General features: G+C 41.0%; 1 protein-coding gene across 2 annotated transcripts in view; it reads right to left on the bottom strand.

The window, feature by feature from the left end:
- NUP93 (nucleoporin 93) overlaps positions 1-23,008 on the bottom strand; it is a 104,989-nt gene that overhangs the window by 31,723 nt on the left and 50,258 nt on the right. Inside the window, exons 1-3 of one of the 2 annotated variants that reach the window (XM_045442814.1) lie at positions 19,816-20,210; positions 5,179-5,241; positions 31-159 (exon numbers count right to left, since the gene is read on the bottom strand). In XM_045442814.1, coding sequence (XP_045298770.1) covers positions 31-150 — 120 coding nt within the window. In that variant the 5' untranslated portion in view covers positions 151-159; positions 5,179-5,241; positions 19,816-20,210. Of the gene's footprint in view, positions 1-30; positions 160-5,178; positions 5,242-19,815; positions 20,211-23,008 lie in introns of those variants that run through there. The other variant, XM_045442813.1, reaches the window with a different exon arrangement.

Raw genomic sequence — 23,008 nt, 5'->3', positions numbered from 1 at the left:
GCAGTGGCTTATCCTTTGGACTCAACCTACCTCGCTTTCTTGAGTAAAGTCCAGCGCATCTTCTCCTGATGCCAGCAGTGTGTGGAGGATTCGCTGTTTCACTTGCTCCCACTCAACCAGCATGGACTCTCGATGGTACTCCTCGGCCATGCCAAAGGTCTGTCAGAGAGGAACAGAGGGAGATGACCCCAACAGGAAAACAACACAGTTTCCTTTAAAGTTCAACAGAAACTCAAAAGTCCCTCAGATTCTCTTCTTTCCATAAGTAGAGCAAAAGCAATCTACTTTAAAAAAATTATCCTTAGCGTCTAACACATTAAAGAGATTGTTTAAATCGTGGTAAAATACACGCACAAATTTACCTCTTAACCATTTTTGAGTGTACAGTTCAGGATATTAGTACGTTCAGACTGTCATGTAGTCACTACCACCGTAAAACTCCACAACTCCTTTCATCTTGCAAAACTGAAATCTTGTCCCCAATTCAACACTAACGCTCCATTTTCTCTTTCCCCCAGCCCCTGGGAACCACCACTTTCCATCTCTAGGACTTCAACTACTTCTCGGTACCTCATATAAGTGGAATCATACAATGTTTGCCTTTCTGTGATTGGCTTATTCCCTTCAGTATAATTTCCTCGAGGGTCATCCGTGCTATACAGCGTATGCAGAATTTCCTTCCTTTTTAAGGCTGAGTAATATTCCATTGTATGTGCATGCCATATTTTGTTCTTCCAGCTGTCCGTGCACACTTGAGCTGCTTCCACCTTTTGGTTATTGTGAGTAATGTTGCTATAAACATGGATGTACAGATCTCTCTTCAAGCTCCTGCTCTCAGTTCTTTGGGGTATATACCCAGAGGTGGAATTGCTGGATCACATGGTAATTCTGTGTTTACTTTTTTGATGGACCTCCATGTTTCCATAGAGGATGCCTCATTTTATATTCCCACCAACAATGCACAAAGGCTCCAGTTTCTCTACACCCTTGCCTCTTTGCCAACGCTTACTATTTTCTGGACTTTTTTTTTTTTTTTTTTTTTGACCGTAGCCATCCTAATGGGTGTGAGTTGTTATCTCATGGTTTTGATTTACATTTCCCTAATGACTAGCAATGTTGAACATCTTTTCATTCACTCATTAAGATAAATATATATTTTAAACCTTTGAAATAAGGCTACATATTACAATTGTCACAGTTTAAACTGAAGTATTTTTAATTGGATTATATAAATCCATGGTTTTTAATAAGCATCTAAGAAAAGACAAAAACAAAAGATTCTCCCAGTGTCTTTATTTTTTTTAGAGACAGTAATATTTTCATAGAAGGAGGCAAATCAGTAAAACAAAAACAGAACCTTCTACAATCAGGTTTCCTACCACTGTGCTCAAAGTCACTACTGAAATGTCTGGCAAACCTCACTCCTGTCTAGTAGTGATACAGCAGGTTGTTGCCAAAATAAAGGTGCTCAGAAAGAAAAGGAGAAAGAAAGAAAGAAAGAAAGAAAGAAAGAAAGAAAGAAAAGAAAAGAAAAGAAAAGAAAGAAGGAAGGGAGGGACAAAAAAGAAGGGAGGGAGGAAAGGAAGAAGACAAAACAAAACCTTCTGAAGAGATCAGTGAAAGCAACTTCTAGACACACTAAATCGTGACCTAAGTTCTTAGTCTATTATTCTTTAATTGGCAGACCACGTCTCCCATCAGCTTAAGCCCACTTTTCAAAAAGCCATTTCATTTGCTATCAGATTGGCATCTAATTAGGCAGCACCAAGGGAATGAGTATTAGCGATGCCTATTTTATTTTTGGCAACACATAATTTATACTGATAATACCCATATACATGAGCTCTGGGAAACTGCTAGAAAAATCACATACACTCTTCCTACCAATGGGATGTTTGAGTATGGACCGATATTTATTAAAATGTGAAAGAGGTAGATACCACACACACACACACACAAATGATTAGGAAGAAGGCTGGCATATCCTGCAAGTCTGATTTTGGTCCATTTATCAATGAAACTCTTCTCTAATATGTATTCTAAAGACACAGGAGAAATTATAATCATAAACTTTACAGTCTTCCACCTGGCTTGCTTCTTGCTGCAGTCAGGCAGAATGAACCATTCCAGTCAGTTAGCCTGGAGTGAAAAAATATCCAAGGAAAAAATCACTTTCTCTCGTTACATTAGTGAACTGAAATATGAGAGCTCCACATTTTGAAGAGAGAGAAGTACGCTGGAACAGAAAGGAGGTGGCAGGGTAAGAGAAGGGGTGATTTCCCTAGAAGATAACCAGATATCATGCACAAGTGAACTGCAATTTCTTCTCAACTCTTCCCACTTAGTGGTCAAACCAACAACTCCCTCAGCGGTGAGCTTCTCCCAGCAATGGAAAATGAAGGGTGATGTGGCACGAGGACCAGGGCAGGCAGAAATAAGGAGGTGGGGGAAGGCTGACAGACCGTACAGCTTTCTGAGCTTGCAACAGGTGAGGTACTAAGCTGTGGTATTGACCCAGGACACCAGACTGATGCAAGAGTTTTTCTTAAGGATAAGCCCTCTGGCTGATAAAGAAAGGCAGAATAGTAAAAGCAGCTGAAGAAAACAGACAATATACTACCCAGAGACCCTGTTGATAAGGACGGTGGGGACACACTCCCAGCACCATTGAAGGGTCAGAGTGACCCTTAATGGGAATTAAGAGTGGGAATTAAGCAATACCTATTCATCAGGCTGCCCACCTACGTGCCAAGAACTCCTGTTTCAAGAACACAGGAAAGTCCTTTGAAAACTGGCAGTTTTCTGGGCTCAAATCCTCAGATACATCTGAGCAGTATGCCAGGCTACTCATTCAGAAACAGCACCACAACTTGAATGAACAGCACTGTGGTTCCATTCATCATTAGTGTGATAAGGAGCTTCCAATAAAAATAAATGGCCCAACATTAAAATTCTCTTCCTCTGACCATGCAACCTCCAGCTTATCTTAATTACATTAGAGCTAATGAACATTGAATTTGTGGGCTAATCAGGAATGATCAGCCACCCATCTGCCCTATTCCAGCCTATTCCCTTTAGACCCACATCTGAACCACTGGATTAGGTACAAAGAAGAGTGTCAACCAGAAGAGCTAGTGAGAGAGGATCGACAGAGCTACTAACTGACAACTAAGAGAAGGACAGTGAGGGTCTGAGACAAAGTGAAAGGTAGGGAACAGTAGGGACAAGAAGGAAAGAAATCCAAGGGAAGAGAAAAGGAATAACCTCAAAGGCTGTGCGGATGTGTAAAAATTAAAAGGAAGGAAAGACAAACCACAGAAAATGACAGAGCAGTGGAGAAATTATAAATTAAATTGGAATCTTTCACATTACGTGTGTAAATCTCTTTGAACACAGTTAAGAAAGGAAGGCAGGAAGAGAACTGGGCAACTGAATTAAAAACAGGTGGGGAGCACTCGAACCCCAATTTCATAAAGGGAAGAGGGCAATATGCTTTGACTTCACACCCGTTTATTATTGAGCTGTTGCTGGCTTTTAGAAACTCTACATATGTTCTGATAATGTTGTTCTGTTTTTGCTGGGATGCACCAAATGGAAAAAGATAGGACACATTTGTGGATTTGTAGCTTGTTTTCTTGGCATTTCAGCAGGACATTGGCAAGTTATTCAAACATGAAATTACCACCAAAATGCCAGGAAGCTGCTCACCTTTTGTTTGAAAATAATTCTTGCTCAGTGGTTAGCCTCTTGGTGTCCAGAGAGGTGAAAGGTCTCCCCCCATGCCGGCCCCCAACACCGGAACATCTCCCTCGCAAATACATATGCACACATTTTGCACTGTGGTATGTCACTTAAATGTTTTGGCTGGCTGCACATTTAGTCTCAGTATGGCACAACGTTCAGAGGCTGCCAATTCCAGAAACACATTCCGCAGGGTAAATGGATTAATAAGGCTCAGTGGCATTTGACAATCCTAATTTAATTTCATTGGTTCTCTACAGCAGGAGAATCAATGTTGGTGAGTAACTCACTGAAGTGTGAACAAGAAAAAGCATTAAAAAAATTTTTTTTTTCAAATCTGAATCAAGTGAATTCCTCTATTTCCAGGGATAAATACTATTGCCAAGAATATACTTAATAAAATTTTAGAGATTTTTTACTCTGATAATTAAAATTTTCGGTCATTTAAAGAAATGCCTTCGGAACATCTTCTTATAAATTAGAGCTGGCAAGCTCCCCTGCTGCCCTATCTCACTCACGTCAGCCCTCCTGAGACATTTCCACCTGCAAAGAACATTTTAATGAAGCACACTGAGAAGCGTATGTTTTCTTTATTATTTTTTTAAACGACATAAATAATACATAAACATATTTTACTCGATATAAGAGTTATAAAGTAAACAGCAAAACGGAGGTTTTCCCTTCACCCCTATTCACTTTTGCCAAGACAGCCACCGTTGGCAGACTGGCATGAACCCTTCCAGCCTCCTTCCGGGGAAGAGCTGCATTTTTAGAACCAAGTTCACATGACTGTTAACCTTCCTCCTCCCTCCGTAAAGGACTCCAGTGGCCTAAAAAATCTCTCACTCCATAATGGGATGTTTTGGAGAGGTTTTGTTCTTTTAATTCTTGTCAGAAAAAAATGGAGATAACACATGTTAGTAAACAATCTTGGAGTATCTTGAGGGAATGCCTGATGCAAAGTATTGCCACTCTCACCGACTTAGTTATCATCCTTTGGAGCACCAAGCTCCAAGCCTTTTTTTTTTTTTAAGAGCTTGGGGAAATTGTTAATATAAAAGGTAACACAGAAAGTCAAACTGTATGATAAAAAAAAGGAAAAGAAACAAAGGAAAATTATTGATGGTCATACCTGCTTTTCTGAACTGCTGACTCAGTAGAAATCAAAATACCACTTATACTGCAATAATGAATTGTCTGACCCTTCCACTTCAGGATTAATTTAATAATTAACTGGCGAGTCTATGTTTCAGATGCATTTCAGTTACTAAATACACACACAGATACAAGCATCGTATCTTCCTCCAACTCCCTAGAACTCCCTCTGGTGAATTAACTAAGTAGGAGAGCTGGGTCTAGGACACAGGCTCCAGCTTCCAGAACCTGTACTGCGGGTATACACTATGCCCTCACAGTTCAGCTAGGGCCGTTTCTTACCCTCTTCCGAGACTCTTCAATGGCGGACAGCAGGGCATTGTCCTTCTCATTCTTCAGGAAACCCTAGGAAAGGGGGGAAAATGACACAACTGAGGTTAAAATTAACCTTCAAGTAATCAAAAAAGTATACTGTAGGGGGAAAAAATAACTATAAGGATATGTACTATCCTGTCCACCTTCACCCTGACAGAAATTTCTTAACTCAAAACCATCAGAACAGATGGTTTTTCCAGATGTTTCCTAGTTCCTTTCATTCTGGGAAGCACATGATGGCCGTTAGAAAGTAAAGTCCCCATGGAACAGTAGCAGGAGTCCCACGTCCTGTAAACATATCAAATGTGAATGAACAGTCAAGACTGCTCTTCAGTATTTCCGACCGGCCCACATTACAGATGTAGCTTTACCTATGTGGCCACTCACAGTGCTTCTTGGTCTAGATTTCTCTACTGCTTTCAATTCATTCTCCAGTTTCTTCCTATCGCAGTAGAAGCATCACCATTCATTCATCCAGGTGTTTTCCACTTATTTGTCAATGGCTGGGATACCCTCCCCCCAAAATCTACACATTTCTTCTGGGGTTTTCCATGTGTACTCCCTATCTCAGGTCCGATGATATCAGCTGCTTGTTTAATATGGGTGGGAGGAACAGAAGACAGTCCACAAGTCTGGTTAAATATGCACGGGGCTAAATGCCTACAAAACACAACCACACAGTAACACAATGCCGACCTAGTTTCAAATCATGGTGCCTCCGTTTACTGATGGCATGAATTGTGCAAAGTCACCCAAACTCTCTATTAGTTTACTCATATGTAAAATGAATATTAAATGAGATAATGCAATCAAGTGCTTGACTCAAGGTTTAATACATGTAGCTCTACTATTGGAATCAATTAGATTTAGATTTGTTGGTGACATCAAAGAGAGAAAGCCCAAAAATATGAACTCTCTGAGGGAACATAATACAGAGTAGCATTAAGCTAAAGATTTCAAGATATGCTACATTTAAAAAAACCATTATTTGAGTTTTAAAAAATTTACTGTATGGTTAATTTAAGTTTATTTATTTATTTTGAGAGAGAGAAAGTGGACACAAGCTTGGGAGGGGCAGAGAGAGAAGGAGAGAGAATCCCAAGCAGGCCCTGCACTGTCAGCATGGAGCCCAATGCGGAGCTCGAACTCACGAACCATGAAATCATGTGCCAAAATCAAGAGTCAGACGCTTAACCTGCTGAGCCACCCAAGCTCCCCATGGTTAATTTTTGGTCGCCTATTATATTTTAACAACTATAACATTTTAATATATGTTATTCAAGCAGTCTCAGATATGAAGCTGCTGATTCTTATGGGGGGGGGGGGAACAGTGCGGGTGGGGGAGGGGGGGAGAGGTACTATAGTTGGGCATATAAATTTAAATAAAATATTACTAATGTTCTAGGTTTCCCTGATCTCTTATGTAGTCGCCCATGATTCTCCCACACCTGTCACACCCCAACCTGGCAATACATTGGAATGAACAAGGGTAATGGCCAGGAGCCCAGGAAATGCTCCCCTCATATGCTGCTCTGGGTTGTCCCTGTGGCAGCTGAGGGCACAACATGAAGGCTGCTCCAAATACCTACACTGCTATTTGGTGGTGGGGTGGGGTGGGGTGGGGTGGGGTGGGGTGGGGTGGGGAAAGGCATCGTCACTTGTTTGCTAATGCAGTGGCCTCACTAAACCAGAGCACATGAAGTTAGGACCCTGTGTGGTGCAATCAGAAGGAGGCAGCTTATCATCACATCCCTGCCTCTGGCCAGATGTGAGATGATGGGAAACCAGACACAAGATGATGGGGAGGATTTTAATAGATCCTTATACCCTTCCCAGCAAATGAGTCAACTTAACAAACCTTTACTGTAATTTCCCTTTCACAAGCAGTCTTTACTAGCTAAAGCTAAAGGTTTTAGTATCACAGTTTATAAACAAAGCTATGGAATTGTCACTGAATGCTGCTCGCAAACAAAGAGTAGGCATAGACTGTGCTTTGCTGCACCTCTTCCCGGCTGCTGCTCTGGGAGGTGGACTGTCTACACAAGCCACCTCTGGGGTAGGGGGGTGACAACCACTGCCTAACCAGGCCTGGTGTCAGTTTTTTTTCTTTTTAGTTGGGGTGGGAGGGGCTGTGCCCAGTACCCCGTGCTCCCTCTGGACTTCCTCTGCTCTTTCCAGTGACCAGCCCATCCATCCAATTCCTTTAATGTAGCCACGTCTACATTTAACCCAGGTACGTGTACACACACACACACACACACACACACACACACACACTCTTAAAACACAGATGCAAAGCAATAATCAGATACGTTTGTTTAAAAGCAACATAATTTTCTGTAAGAAACACAATTTCAAATTTTCTAAGAGATGAAATGTCAAGTAGTAATGAAAGAAAGAAAAACAGATGTTGCTTTAGGGGCAGATTATACTCCTCTTGAAAATATTCATTATAAACCTACATTCCAAAAGTCTCACTAATAAGTAAATCAACCACTTGTGCATGAGCATCACATTTTAGACATCATCTTCCTATGAACAAAGACCATGAGCCATTACATACCTCAACAACTGAGCTTTCTTCTATAGCGCAAACTAGACCCCCAAGATACATAGATTTTGAATTTCAATTTTTAATCCTTTATTCCTCTCTAAAATGAAACACTAAAAAAAGGCTACATATCATATTTTATTTTCAAAAACAACACACTGGTGACCTATCTTTTGAAAAGAATCTTTAAAAGAATAATAATTTATGCAGTGGGAATAGTGCCGGGATCCGTGTGCCATCTAGTGGCAGTTACTTTCCTTTAAAGAACACACACCTCAAGGGAAAATAACAAATTAAAGAACTAGTCGGGCAGAAAAATACCTGCCTCAGCCCAAGTTTCGCACAGATCTCTCCCCTGACTTCCCTTTTCCACATGTTTCCTTTCCTTCCAATTCCTTCTGTGAGGCACCTCTAACACCTAGCATCCCAGAGACATGCCTTTAGAGCTCATCAGAGAATGGGCTTTCTGTAGGACTGAGGGCGTGAAGGGTGAACTGAAGGTGCCTTTTCTCATCGGGTGGGGCTCCCTGTTACAAAGAAGACCCTGGTCACCTCCCACTAAGATGCCAGTCATTTAGCTGTGACCCTCAGAGCACCACATCCCTAACGTCCCCTCTTCTTGCCAACAAGCACTTTTTAATTGCTCAGAGTCTCCCATCTAACCGGTCTATTGCTGGCCCACTCAGTAAAAGAACACTCCACAAACATCTACTGGCCTGCTAAGTAAGATAACTACTCCTGACTTCCCCATCTGTATACTGCTCCTCACTGCCAGAGTCCTGGAAACTGACCCTCTTCTAACTGGCTCCTTGAATGCGTTTTGGTTTCAAGCTTTCTGTAACATATAATAGCTCCCATTCAGCAAGCAACTAAGGGCGAGACGCTGCTCTAAGCAATTCAAAGACATTATGGCTAATCTTTTAACAATATGAAAAAACAGGCATGATCACTCCCCCCGCCCCCATCTACCCCTTCCCCATTTTACAGGTAAGAAACAGAATCTGAGCATTTAACTAACTGGACCACGGGACCCCAACAAGGATAAGGAAGAGGCAAAATTTAAACACAGTTCTCAAGAGACTAAAAGTTACCGAGATACTTAGGGAATAGTACTTCTATTTATTCTATATTTTATTTTCTTCTAAATCAAGAAAATAAAGAAAAACTTCCTTTTCTTTCTAAACAGGTGGGAGTCCAAGAGGGAAGCAAAGTATCTTTAGTTTGTCTTCTTTGTCCCCTATTAGTTCCCCTTTACAAATGATGAGTTGAAGGCTTAGAGAATTCTGTTATACCAGTACAAGTAAGGGCGAACCCTTTCATGGCTATGGGGATGACGCCATGCTAGGTGTGCGTTACACATACCTGGGTCTAGTCCTTGCTTTTAACCCAATACTAAGCTATTTCTCAGGGCTGCCTAACTGGATCATACTTTAATGCATGTCCTTAATTAATATAGGTTTAAACGTTCAAAGGGCCAAACGAGATGGTTTCTAGAGCTTCTATCAACCCTACAATGTTGTGGTTCCATATTATTTAGATCACCTAGTTCATTAGTAGCAAAGCCTGGACTTAGAAACCAAATTTTCTGACCCCTTTTCTACCTTTTTCCATCCTACCATACTGTCTCTATCACAGCAAATCAAGGTAGAATAAACATATTTTATGACTCAATATTTATTCATTTCTTCCCCTTATGTCACACAGTGAGGGGAAGAATGAGACAATAAATAAGTATCAAGTTTGTGGCATTCCTTGAGAATGGTGTTTTTCAAACTGTGGGTCAGAACTGGTAAATGGGTCATGAAATCGATTAGCATTTTTTTTAATGAAATAAAATGCAACAGAGATATGTGGTATACGTAAACACTGTTTTGTGGAAGTTTTCTTTCAATTATATGGTTGCAAGCATTTATATGCATGAAGTGGGTCATGGTGTAAAATATAATGCTTCTAAGGATCACAGACAAAAAGCTGGAAATCATTGCTCTAGATGTCAACTCTATGGCGTCTCAAAATATCATTACTGTTTATTGCTGTGGAACAATACACACTGTACAGCTGTCCAAGATCTCCAGCCACGTGTTCCATCTTTAACAGAGGAAGTGGGCTGCCCTGTAACGTATAAAGGTTTCTCCTGCTATTGAAAGTAGAACATACCTTTGAACCCTTTCGTAAGTTAAAAAGAAATAAAGCGAAGAAGCAATTACCATTAACACCTGTGCAAAAAATTCCGAGTTTTCCCAGACCCCAAAAATAAACTCTCTTAGGCTTTTCTGATACCTTGAGGCACATCTTGTTAATGGATGCACAAAATAAATCAAGAGAAAGCACAGATGCTCACAGACACAGTTCAAAGAGCTCTGGCGGCTGAGGCCGAGGCCGCGATGCCGGTGTGGCTCCCAGGGAAGGAGTCTGGTGATGCTGCTTTCGCCGCCACTGCCTGGTGCACGCTGCCTCTCTAACTGCTTGCTACAAAACAGATGCTGAAGGCTATTTTTGCTTTTCACCTTTTTCATAAAAACAAAAGTCCTCTTTGAATTTCTTTTGGTTAGCACACAGGTACTAATGTAGGTCTTTTATAAAAGCAAAGTGGCAAAACACAAACTTTTGAAAAGCAAAGGACACCTGTACTAACCAAGAACCACCCAGAACATAACTGCAAGCTAAGCCAACTCTCCTAAAAAACGTGTGGTTACGTCTCAGGTACCTGACAGCCAAACGAGCTTTGAAATGGCGCACGTTGGGAAAGACAGGCATGAAACGGCCTTATTTTTAGTCACCAGGCAGACTGGGTCTCAGAATACAAGTGGCAGCTAACTCCTACTGCAGAAGACGGGAGTGGGCACAGGGATGTTTTTGTCAAATGGCCAAATTCTCTTAGCTTATTTGCTTCCCAAAAGTGAGAACTGTGAGAAATAAGGGTCTCTGGGAGAAGAATTCTGGTGTCCATTTTAGCTAGGAAAGTAAGATGGCGAAAAGTGCTTCCCGTCTATGAGGAAGAAGTGCTCTGCCGGACCGTTACGTAAACAGTTTGAAATGAAGACTCTGAACACAGATCTCTGGCCGTTAAAAAATTAAACAAAAAAGATACAATGATATGGCAAAAGCCGTATTTTACATGGTCCTTCCCCTTCAAAACACAAAAGACCATTCCGTGTCTCTTCCCCTTCAAAAGATCAACTGTCGACGGCAATCTACTCTGTCAAAAATTCAAAGGGAAGCCCCCACAGCAGGCCAGACTGCCTACGAGAAGGTACCTGACAAAAACACATAGTGAGTGCTGTAAAAGCCTTGTATCTTCTCTCATTTAATACATATAATGTACAAATTAATAGATCTGTAACCAATATTCCAAATCAAAATAATAACACAAGCAAGCAGTGACAGTTGACAATGGTCATTGTGGATTAAAAACACATTGCCAAGATATAAGCAACAGCTAAGAAGGTAATGAAACAAGGAAGAGAAAACTAAGCAGATCAAAAAATAAGCTTAAGAGACGGAATCCTCAAGAGGGTCTGTTCCAAGATGGAAACCAGAATTCCAATAAGCACGGCAAGTAGCCATTACCTTTAGATAGTGAAACGGAGAAGTGTCTGATTTCTAAAAAGACAGGAGTGTGAGTTATACCCATTATCCTGCTTCTGCTCATTCTGAGTAAAATACCTACTCCCTTAACCTGTCCTAAATTTCCCATCTTCCCAATTTCTGAACAAATGACCTCTTCTGAAACCTTCTCTTGGGTGAATTTTTTACAAAAGTAAAACTGCTACTTGAGGAGAAAGTGAGGAAGGACAAAGCAAGATGCTGTTTTCAGATGGGCACAACGGAAACCCTGCCAGTGCTCAGAGCCGCTGGGCCTATCAGATGGCGTGGACACGCTTTTCATTAGTTCCCTTGTGGTGCCCACGGAGAACGCCTCGAGGAATTTGCAGGTGCAAAGAGATGTTCATTACTGATAAAGCCTAAAAGATGAACAGAGAAATTTTTAAATTTAAACATTTTTAAAATTTGGGGGGATTTCATATGGTCTTATAGCATGTTTGGTTATTTCATCAGAGAAATATTTAACGCAATAGACTAAGAATACATAAAATGTCAGCCTAAAACACCTAAGAGACAGTGAAATCTTCTTTTGCAAGGAATACAATATGAATAGCAAATCCAGGCTTTATCCTGCAACTCGGGTATTTAGAGTCAATCCCATAGCTTGTTTTCTACAAAAGTTTAATACTTTAAACTGTTCTTCACAGACCGCATCATATTTTAAAAAGCAGATGCATAGATAGAGGTCTTTAAAAAATTCCCCTGCAGGGCACCTGGGTGGCTCAGTTGGTTGGGTGTCCGACTTTGGTTCAGGTCATGATCTCGCAGTCTGTGAGTTCAAGCCCCGCGTCGGGCTCTGTGCTGACAGCTCGGAGCCCGGAGCCTACTTCGGATTCTGTGTCTGCCCCTTCCCCACTCACGCTCTGTCTTGCTCAAAAATAAGTGTTAAAAAAAAAAAAATCCCCCTGCAAAAAGCAGTGCTAAGCTGGCAGCCGACATCACCAACTGTACCATGTTTTTAATGCTGTTGTAGGATCTTTCACTGTGCTTTTATGCAAAAGTCTAGCCACTCTCATTCAGCAGGTGGCAGCAGACCCTGCAAGAGTGGCTGTGAGTCCCACCATTTGCCAGCTCAGCAGATCCATAGGCCTGCAGGCAGCTCTGGAGCCACAGGTGGCAAACCCTGTCGCTGTAACATGGCGCCACATGGGCACCAGGCCATCTGTCACTGTCAGGCTTCAGGGTCCCATTTTGTACCTGGTTTCTACTACGGGGCTAAACAAAGGACCACGCAATTAGGTGACAGATTTGGGCCCATTAAGGCAAAACAAATCAGTCGCTCCCATAATTCAAATTGGTTTAAAGAATGGTCTACAAATTCTCACAGGTTAAATCTAACTCAATGTGTCCAAGGAGATTCTAAACCTAAGAACACACAGCTCTGAGTAGTGCCTCCTTCTGGATCTGCCTAGGGCCTTCCGGGCAGCACTGACTCAAGGGGGCTGGCATGCCTGGTCTCTTCAAGGGCATGCCAATCCAGGCGTGATGAAATTCCATCTCACCTGTCTGTGCCGTCTGGAAAAGCCACAGGCCTTTGAGAGAGCCATTCACACGAGTCCACCTACTGCCTTTTGTGGACCCCTTCCTATTATCTTCTCCAACCCACAGAAGAATGAAGAAGAGAAAGAGAAGGGAAAGTAATTACCATACAACAAAAGCCCAACTTCCAAGATTTTCAGTACTGAGTAAAGAAAGACAATGTAAGAGGCGGGACTCACCATGACCCAGAAGGGAAGGTTTTTGAGAACAGGGACATGCCATTCCTGTGTGCGGTAGTGAGGCGTGCAGGAGGGCACAACACACCTCCCTTGTCAACACAATGTAGGCACATAACTACTAGATGCCTCTTCCTATTTCTACACCAAGTCATGAAGCAAGGGCTGCTTATCAGCACTTTGAGTTACTGTCCTTGCAAAGTAAGGCTGAGGTTAAATAAGGGCTGTCCCCCCTGTGAGGGCCATTTAAATCGCTTGTGCTACTGCTGCAAACCCAGCTGTGCCCTTGCAGGGAGCCCAGGGCAGTCCTGTTACGTTACCTACCTCTGGCCATCCAGGAAAGGAAAGCAATCTGTTCAGCTCAGTCACTGGGGGCCACGTGCAGAGGGGGATCAAGTAGTAAGGGCATAATATAAATAAGTAGGATCGTAAACGAGGGCAATTTAGGCACTGGGGAAGAAAAAATGTTTTCGGCAGAACACCCCTCCCCGCCTCTCAAATCCAGCAAAGCCCTGCAGTAACCTTTCAGGGTTGCATAAATGAGTTTCCCCTGCTGGTCACAAGAGGTCTGGGGAGATGATGTGGCTTGCTCAGTGCTGACAACCTTACCACTTCATGAAAAACAAGCCAGAGCCTCTGTCCTAGTGAAAGAGGCCATGATGCGGCAGGATGTGCCACGCTGCAGTGGCTGGGCCTCTGCTGGCCATCCTCTTCTCTCTCCACTACTAGAAGTGGGGCAGGGAAGAACAGGAACACTAGAAGCCAAGACAGAGATGGAGGGAGGGCAGCCGGCCAACTGTTCTCAGACCGTTGAGGTGGCCCCATGGGAGAAAGCAAGGTCAGCAACTCTGAACATTTTATCTCCCTGCGCACCCCCCTCCCTACCATCACCAAAAAAAACTAGTGCACTTGCTAGGGCTAACCTTTGGGGACATAAGAACAGGGGGGATTCTGAAAAGAAAACTTCAATGTAGTTTTGCAAATGGTATGTAACAGTGTGACCAAGTATATCTGGCTTTAAAAACCAGCACCAGAACCCTCTCCTCACTCAAGGGTATGAACAGATTGAAAAAATATTAATCCCATAGCCACCTGAAGTGACAGGAAGGTAAGAAAAGGAGGATACGCATTAAGGGATGATAAAAATGTTTTAATATGTCTTTGAGAAACTGATTTCCATCTTGGAGATGGATCGGTCCACAAAGAACCTTGGGTACTCAAAACGCACTGCGGTATAAAATGGGAATGCTCCAATAGTGGCCTTTATCGTGGCCACCGCTGCCCCCACCATCCCCCAAACCCACTCTAAAAGAACTCACTAAAACAACCTCATATTGTATTAAAAAAACAAGCCACAGATCCCCTGCTTTGCTATCTAGTGTCTTTTCCCTTTGGAAACAGGAAACAAAAGCAAGATTTGGGGGGTTGTGAGAGTGGACAGCGGAGGGTGTGTCTCCAAAGCCAGTGAGGTGGGAACCCAGTGGGTTTGGCCAGGCCATGCCAGGCCGTTTCCACAGCGCTCAAGATCCAGTTCTACTTAGCAAGCAAAAGGCGCGCCGCTGGGGAAGGCCATGTTTGAGAACCACGTGTCATATTAACTCCCTACTGGCACACGGTGTCAGTCACTCACACTGCAGTCGGAAATCACAGCCCCTCCCACTATGCAGCACTGCCTATGCCTACAGGACGGATCATCATGGCCGTCACAGAAAAGGGAGCTTTGGTTTTGCTGCAGTCTCTTCTTATTCAGAAATTCTTTTTCAAACATTTGTCTGGAGTCCACTAAAACGAGCCAGAGACTTTTCTAACTTCCGTTGTCTTGCATGGAATTTGCCACGGTACGCTTCTGCCCTGCTAACAGTCGTTGGGATTGCACTCTCTAAAACCTCAAGCTTGGAAACGTTTTGACTTCACCCTGTCAGTGTTGAGGGAATACCACAGGATACACCATTCACCATTAATCACCATGGGTACAGGAAACAGAAAACACTGCTTAGCTGGAGTGGCAAATACTAACAACAGGAGAGAGAGCAAGACCACTTTACGAATACAAACAGCCTGAAACTGACCTTTCGCCCAGCCCATCCTTACTAGGAAAAGGGACAAGCCTGCACTATGGGATCCCTCATACCTTACAGCTGGAGGAATGATCTGCTGGGAGGGGACGTCAGAATGCCCCGCTCCATCGAAGCTCGGGGCAGACGGACGTGACGCTCATGACTATCCCAGGAGACGAGCACTTCCTCCTCTGAGCTGAGACAACATAATGGACCTAAAAGCTCAACTTGCAGAATGTCTTATTTTTCAATGTTCGTTTATAAATGATAAATTTATAAATGCCTATCAACACAGGCCCGGGAAGACTCCAGGCACAGCTCAATTAAGTCATTTCTGGCAAGACGAGTAGGAACATCCCCACGAGTTAAGCGGCTGAAGTAAATATAGGTTTTGCCGAAAGCTCAATCCATTAGGGCCACCAGTCACCAGTGAGCCCACAAAGAGAAAGACAGGCAATCAGATGTAGACAGTAGCATACACAGCACAACAAAGATAAGGAGTCAGGTGGCCTGAAGTTAGGGCAAACCAACTGCTTTCCAGATGGATGACCTTGAGAAAGTTATTTAACTACTGTAAACCGTACTTTATCTAACTGCAAGATGAGCTGATAATACTTCATAAACTCTGAGGCCGGCTCTCGAAATTCCAACTCCATGAGACATGGGAACAGGTAAGAAATTAGCATTGTCCTACTACCATGACTACAGTTCACTTCCAAAATAATCCATACCTTGAACCACAAAGAAATGAACTTGGGTTTTGAAGGTGGCAACATATATTTTATATATAAAATAACCAAAGCCCACACAGAGCCAGAATGAAAACAGACTCAAAAACAAATAACACCTTTTCATAGGAATGCTGGCTTCATCTTGTCATAAAGGAGACTCATACTGCCCTGTTTTCTAAAATCCATCCTCTACTGGAAGAAGTTATGTTTCTATGTTTTTTTTAAAGAAAGAAGAAAACACAAAGCAAGGAGTTTCAAAAGCACTAATATAAAATAACTATTTAAAAATGTATTTTATCCATATCTGTCACCAATTTCTTAAAAGGAACAATTGGAAGCTATTTAGATATAAATGCTAATTAAGTCTTTTACTTCAGGAAAATCTCAAAATTTCCATCTTCTAACAGAATAAAAAAATAACTGTAAATTGGCAAAGCAGTGCTACTAGAGGTGTCCTCAAACTTGATTAAAGAAAAATAACTCATGCGCTCCACCTCTTATCACAGTGTTCGTGGTGACGCCATTTTACTCCTTCCTCACTGCCATCTTAGTGCCACGGAACGTTTCTAGCGGGCTGGCCGACATGCTTGCTTATCTACATTATGGCACTGCCAGAGCATTCAAAGGTTTGATATGAATATTTTTTTTTTGTAGCAAAAAGAGCGAGCCCCTGACTCTTTATTAGCAGCTAGGCTAAAACTGCATGAGAAAACCGAAGAGCTTCTAGATTGAAGAGACTTGGGAACCCCCTATAAGTATGAGAAAGGAGAGCCTCTTCCTAGGAGCCAAACTTGAGTAGACCATGGTAGAGGCAAAGAACCGGAAAGCAACTGGGTCTCTGCTATCTCCCCAGAGTACCTTGTATGTGATTTACATAAAGCCAGAGAAAGAAAATAAGATCAGAATCTTCAACCAAGTTTCACTTTAAAAATTTCAATGGAAGGAAGGCTTTGTGACACCCGTCAAGCCATCCAACCAACCATTTCATGCAAGCAAAGCTGCAGTTAAAATGGGAGTTCTAGTTTGCTGCCCCAGAACTCTTTTATTTCTAAGTGCAAGCCTTGTAAAAATCAAGGGGAAGGAATCCCTTTGCATTCTACCACACATCTAAACAATTAATATATTAAATGTCCTTCCCAGGGTTACAAAAATTATACGGAGATCTAGGCTCTTATGCTGCAACCCTGAGATTTATGTAAGATTTATGGAATCTTTGTAGGATTCTGAACAGGGCTCAGGAAAGTGAGCCTTCCTATTTCAATGAAAAGACTGATGTGAAAATCCTCCTCTCCCTTAGTTTCAAAAACATCTATCAATTAGAGAAAACCAGCATTCAGTGAGTAGGATGAATAACAGCTAGAGCAGTAGGACTTGCAGGAACAGCTGGCTTTATAAATTTGGTATCAAGTTAAAAGGATTCTCGGATACTCAGTTCTGTGAAGATTCAACTCCTGAAACAGCTACTAAAGCATTTTGAGCAAATTCTTCATGGTACAGTTTACTGTAAAATACACTTACTATACATTCTTCAGGGTTAAGTGCCTTTAAAAAAATAAACACAGAAGTCGAAGTTAAAATCCACTTACTTCTCTTAGGAACAGCATAAAGGAACAAAGGAATAAGCCAGTCAAATCCAATTAATTTTAAGAATCAAGATCTCTAAGCTTACAATCACAAACAAGAGTTTTCCACAAGTAGCTTTGAAGTCACAACTATTAATTAAACAGAAGACACTAAGAATCATCCCCATTAAAGAGAGTGAAAGTCTCAATCTATTGATCTTTTAGGACAAAATCTTGTTTTGTTAAAACACTTTTTCTTATATATTTCAATCAGCTACTACAGATCATTAACATGGAAGGGTTTTCTTCTAAAAACAAAACAGAACAAAAACTAAATTAAAATCCAGCAATTTTCTTCAGGATTGAAAAACAAACTCTTTGTAAAAGACCGTGAAAAGATGCCTGAACTCTTAAATATAGCATATTTGGATTTTTTTTTATCCCAAGTGTCATTTTCACCTTTTGACTAGTGATAGATTCATACCTCTCATGAACTTAAATTACCAAATAATGAATTGAAAACATGTGTTAAAATCATTCATAGAACCTATATTCCAAACATATATATATATATATATACACACATGTATATATATCTTACACTTGGTTTCTGACACACACATAAAAAAAAATACACCCAAGAACCTCTGTTACACCTTTAATATTTGCAGCATTCATTTAAAAGTCTATTTTGCCCTTTCAACCAAAGACAAATTTTCAACCTCTCCCCGCTATATGAGTATATGAGAAATACTTACTGTAGACAAAAGGATTCCATTTTCTTTCTGAGAATATTCTCCACCCTCTTAGAGAACTCTTCTATGCGGTATGCAAATTCATTTTCTGAGTTTTACAGTCACAAAGCTCTTGTGCCACAGAGCCGAATGTAAATGAAATGGCCCTGCAGCTGCCTTCAGAATGCAGCTCACCTCAACCATGATACAGCTAATTGTTAAAAATGGTGGCTGAGACATTTTCCATACATTAAATTAAGGAGCTCTGATGAAGGCGCTGGCATCCACCCACTTCAGACAAAGGAAAATAATTTGCAATTGTACCAAGGCACGGATAATTGAGTCATCTCCCATACAGGGTCAGTGTTAGAGGTTTCCTCCATCTTTACAAAATGCAAACCACAGCTCATTGTCTCATCTCACAAATCAATTCTTTGCAATGCTGCACTGGGTCAGAGTTTTAAAGGAATCTTAGTCGTGGGCAAATCCAGATCTCCAATGCTGAGATGAGCAAAATTCCCACTTCCTCTCCCTTCCCTGAGCAGCTCTCCTCCATTCCCCACTTGACAGCTCCTCAAATCTTCCTATTGTTAAGAGTACAGAAAGTCCCCCACCTCTGAAGAGAGCTTAATCTCTCAACTAGGTGAGCAATTTCCAAGTCCCTGCTGCAGAAAGAAGTCTAGACCCTACAGGTCCCATGATACAAATACATTCCTTGGGATAAAAAGCTATACAACACTGTCTTTTTCTGTTGTTTGTAAGGGAAGGCAACAAGCAAGCTGCTTTTTAATGCTGATTAAAAGCATTTTCAACTCTGATATTAATCAAGGTATTAAAAGTGTTATAGGCAACATCTATAATTTTATTACCCTCCAGATAATGCTTACATGACTTAGGAAGTTTTCATCTCATGTACTGAAATCACATTCTCTACACCAAAAATGTGAAATATACTTAAAGGACTCATACTCTTTTGAGGATGAATTTAAGAAAGAAAAAGTAACTACCTTAATTTAAATCGCCTACCTGATAATACTTAAAAACCCATATCTTTGATGTTATTATTTAATTCTTATTTAAAGCTTTATGCTAAAGCATTTCCTGTGAGATAATCCCAAATACTTCCAATATTACTTCCTCCCTATAACAAAATATAAATGATTAAGGCATAATACACACACACACACACACACACACACACACACACACACACACAGTCACCTACAATCCCAAAGGATCTGGTTTTATCAAAAGGAAATTCTATTTTAATATTTTATCTCATATAAGAATTCTACACTTCACATGCATCTTTTTAAAAAAACCTTACAAAGTCCATACTACTTATTACTTAAAGATGAAGTCTGAAAAATCCAAAATAACCAACTATTTAAATCTTTAAGCAAATACCTCTCTGCCCCACCCAATGGATTTTTTAAAGAAAAATATTAGAATGACAAGGCACAAATCTGAACAATTCTCAGGAGAATCAAGTACTTTTTCTATCAAATGAGTTAAATCTTCTGAATTTACCTTGAAATTTTAAACAAGCCAAGATCTCGTCTTTCAAAGGTACTGCAACAACATGCTGTCACTCTATTTACTAGGGTGCATTTATCTTAATTTCTTTACAAAACATAGGTAATCCTACCTGCAGCTCTCAAATTTTAGGAGTTACAGACCAGTCGATGCTGTTGGTCACTGCAGCTCTTCCATACCTTCTATGTGGGATGAGCTCTGTTGGAACCAGTGCTCAAGTTTTTCCCACTCCAGACAGCCAGAATTCAGGGGGTGTGGGGGGGGGGGGTGGGAGGAAGAGGAAGGGAGAGAGGAGAGAGATGGAGAGAGGAGAGAAAGAAGAAAAAGGAAAAGAGAACACCCTGCAAATGTGATATGACTGAAGCATTAAAGAGTCCAATTAGACAATGAGACTGCAGGGTCCCCTTAAAAAGGGTGTCCTGCAGCCCCAGGGGCACAGCGTCATTTTTCGTGCTGCTCCACACAAATTCAGAGAAGTCAGCTATCAGTTTGAAAGCACAAACTGATGGGAGTAACAGTTTATAGGTTACAGAAGGGTATTTTATTGTTAACGGACTGTACCAAGTTAAGATTTAAGAGGGGGAGAGACAACATGTAGGCAAGGAATGCTATGATACTTTTTCTTTTTCGACCCAAGCCACTGCAATTACTCTGATGTGAATTTTTGATGACTTCCGACATCTTGCATGGTTAATAATCGCTTCAGCTGTCATGTTTGGTTAATGTGGAAAATGCATTTGCTGCATTGTGATGCAATGCTGTGGCCACAGATTGTAACACCAGTTGTGAAGCTGGTCCCTTAACTGAGCAGCAGGAATTTGCACATGCCATGATGCTAAAATAAATGGTAGTTAAAAGATTTTATACAGCAGCAGACAGATTCTGCCATTTTAGCCTACAGGATGTGTAGATCCAACATACACAAGCATCTCAGATCGCCGTGCCCTCATCAACTGCACCATCCTTCAAACAGAACAGTACATTCACCATCTTAAATGTTTGGCCTCTCAGTAGTTAAAAGATTTCAATACTGTTTAAATAACTATTCAGATTAATTATAGCTTTGAACAGAACTGAGGCTATTTTGCGTTTCAGGAATATACAGCCAATGAAACTGTCAGTGACACAGGAAAATGCAGACCTTTTATTAACATATGCTCGGCTCAACTGTCACTTCTTCGTACAACATTTAGGGAAAAATATATGATGTGTAAGTAATGAATATTCCCATTCTACCGTAATGGTTTTTAAAAGAGCTCCTCAGACAGGATTTTTTTTTCTTCTGTGTTTTAATGTATAACCTGAAAATCAAAGACTACATTAAAATACTAACATATGCTTTTCATTGTCACCAAAAGAAACTCAATGCAGCAAAGAACTGTGCAATTTCAAGAAAGCCTGTGAAAAAGCAAAGATCAAACTGCACGAAGAACCATGCATCAGATGATTAAAGTCAGGCTAGTCAGGTAGTGGACCATCATTATCATGGTGCAGATTGCAGGAAAAAAAAAATCGAGAGAAATACCCTTCCATCTTCAAAACCAAAAACCACAAACCCTACAATTGCAATCTGTTGATTGCAAAACCAACACCTATACTGCAGAACCAGAATGACACATGGTACTTGCCAATTTTGTAATATATTTTTATACAAATATTAACTTGGCTACTTAGCATCTAGAATTTGGCTACCTGGGCTTCTTATTCATCTACAGTCATCATTTTGGTATTTAAAGAAGCAGAACCAAGTTAGACTTTGTTGCTTTAAAAGAAAAACAATTAATATAATTAACTTATATTTCTTACATCAGAACTTTAGCCAATTAAATGCTCCGAGTTGAGATGTTGCAGACATTTCTGCCTTTATAAAAAACATGACCGAAAAAGAATGAACATAGGAACACACTGGGGTCTGAACAGTGCATAACGATGAAAGAACTTCTGCTACTAACATAAAAATCAACTCGTGATTTCCTTTGTTTTATTCACTGTGATAGCACCAAGTGCATAATTTGGAGGTGCATGCGTTAACAAGCACTGTAAAGCGGAAGAGCATTCTAGTTTTGTTTCTTCCCCTAACTTAAAATTAACTGCACCAACAGTGCTATTAGGTGCCATAGCAGGTATCACAGCAGTTGTAGCTAACATTCAACAATTCAAGCTTTTGTTGTTGTTGTTCCAGACCCAATACAAGGTACCACTAGCAGCTCAGAAACCACACAAGGAAGGGAGGAGGGGGGAAGGGAACGTGTGTTGGGGGTAGCTTTGAAATTAACCAGGCTCAGCTTATGCTCCAATTACCGAACAAAAGACAATCCTGGGGGACCTCTCTCTGAACCGGTGCAAGAAGCAAACTCTTTTGTTTCTGATCAAATAAATACTGCATTGGAGCCCAGTCGGTATGCAATAGGAGTCTCTGCCTGGGGACAGAAGGGGCAAGAAAAAAAAAAGAACCCCCAAACCCCGGTGTGGTTAAGTCAAACCATTTTACTGATGGTTAAAACCTATTCCCAAGGGAGACATCTGAAGTTCACTACAGGAGAGTGAGAAAACCCACTTTCATTACTAAAAAAACCCTCCTCACTGAGTCACTATTAAGACATTTTTCTCCGACAGTACGGCCAACAAATAAATTAACAGGATATTTCTTTACGCTAGAATAAATTGTAAACAAGCTCGGATTCTGTCTTCCTCCAATCTAGGAAACCAGATGAGTTGCGAAATATTCTGATTGCAAAGGACCCTGGAGCAGAGGGTACAGAGAAGCGTTAACTAACCTGCTTCAGACCCTAGGGGCCTGAATACATACGTGGAGATCATAAAAACACTGAAAAGCAGCCACCTTACAAAGGAGGCACTTCTCTACTTATTTTATCACTAGCTGAACATAAAGTGATCAATTCCTAAATGTTTATTCGGTAGTCTATTATTTATTTTTGTTTTGGTTTATATAGACCCAAGCACCAAAAACTAGAAGAAAAAAGGGTAGACAACTAATGAACCCAGCATTTATTAATATAAGGGATAAAAATGGGCTTGTTTATACAAATGGAGATCATGTCTGATCCTTCTGACCAAAGGGATCGACACATTTCAAAACCCTCTGTGCACTACACCATCCCCAACTACAACAGCTAGTTGTACACCAGATACACACTACATAAAAAATCTAGACGCCCAAAAGTGTAAAGACAGATGGAGCTTACTGCCACAAAGTGGATTTAGGTCTCTGTGTATTTGAAAGATCTCCGAATTTCAGGTGAGGGCTTGGATTCTCAAACAGTATTCTACGCAAAATCCAACAA

This window comes from Leopardus geoffroyi, chromosome E2 (genome assembly GCF_018350155.1).
Source record: "Leopardus geoffroyi isolate Oge1 chromosome E2, O.geoffroyi_Oge1_pat1.0, whole genome shotgun sequence".
Taxonomy (NCBI): domain Eukaryota; kingdom Metazoa; phylum Chordata; class Mammalia; order Carnivora; family Felidae; genus Leopardus; species Leopardus geoffroyi.
Note: the sequence above shows the minus strand (reverse complement) of the source record. Positions and strands in the feature narration are given on the sequence as shown.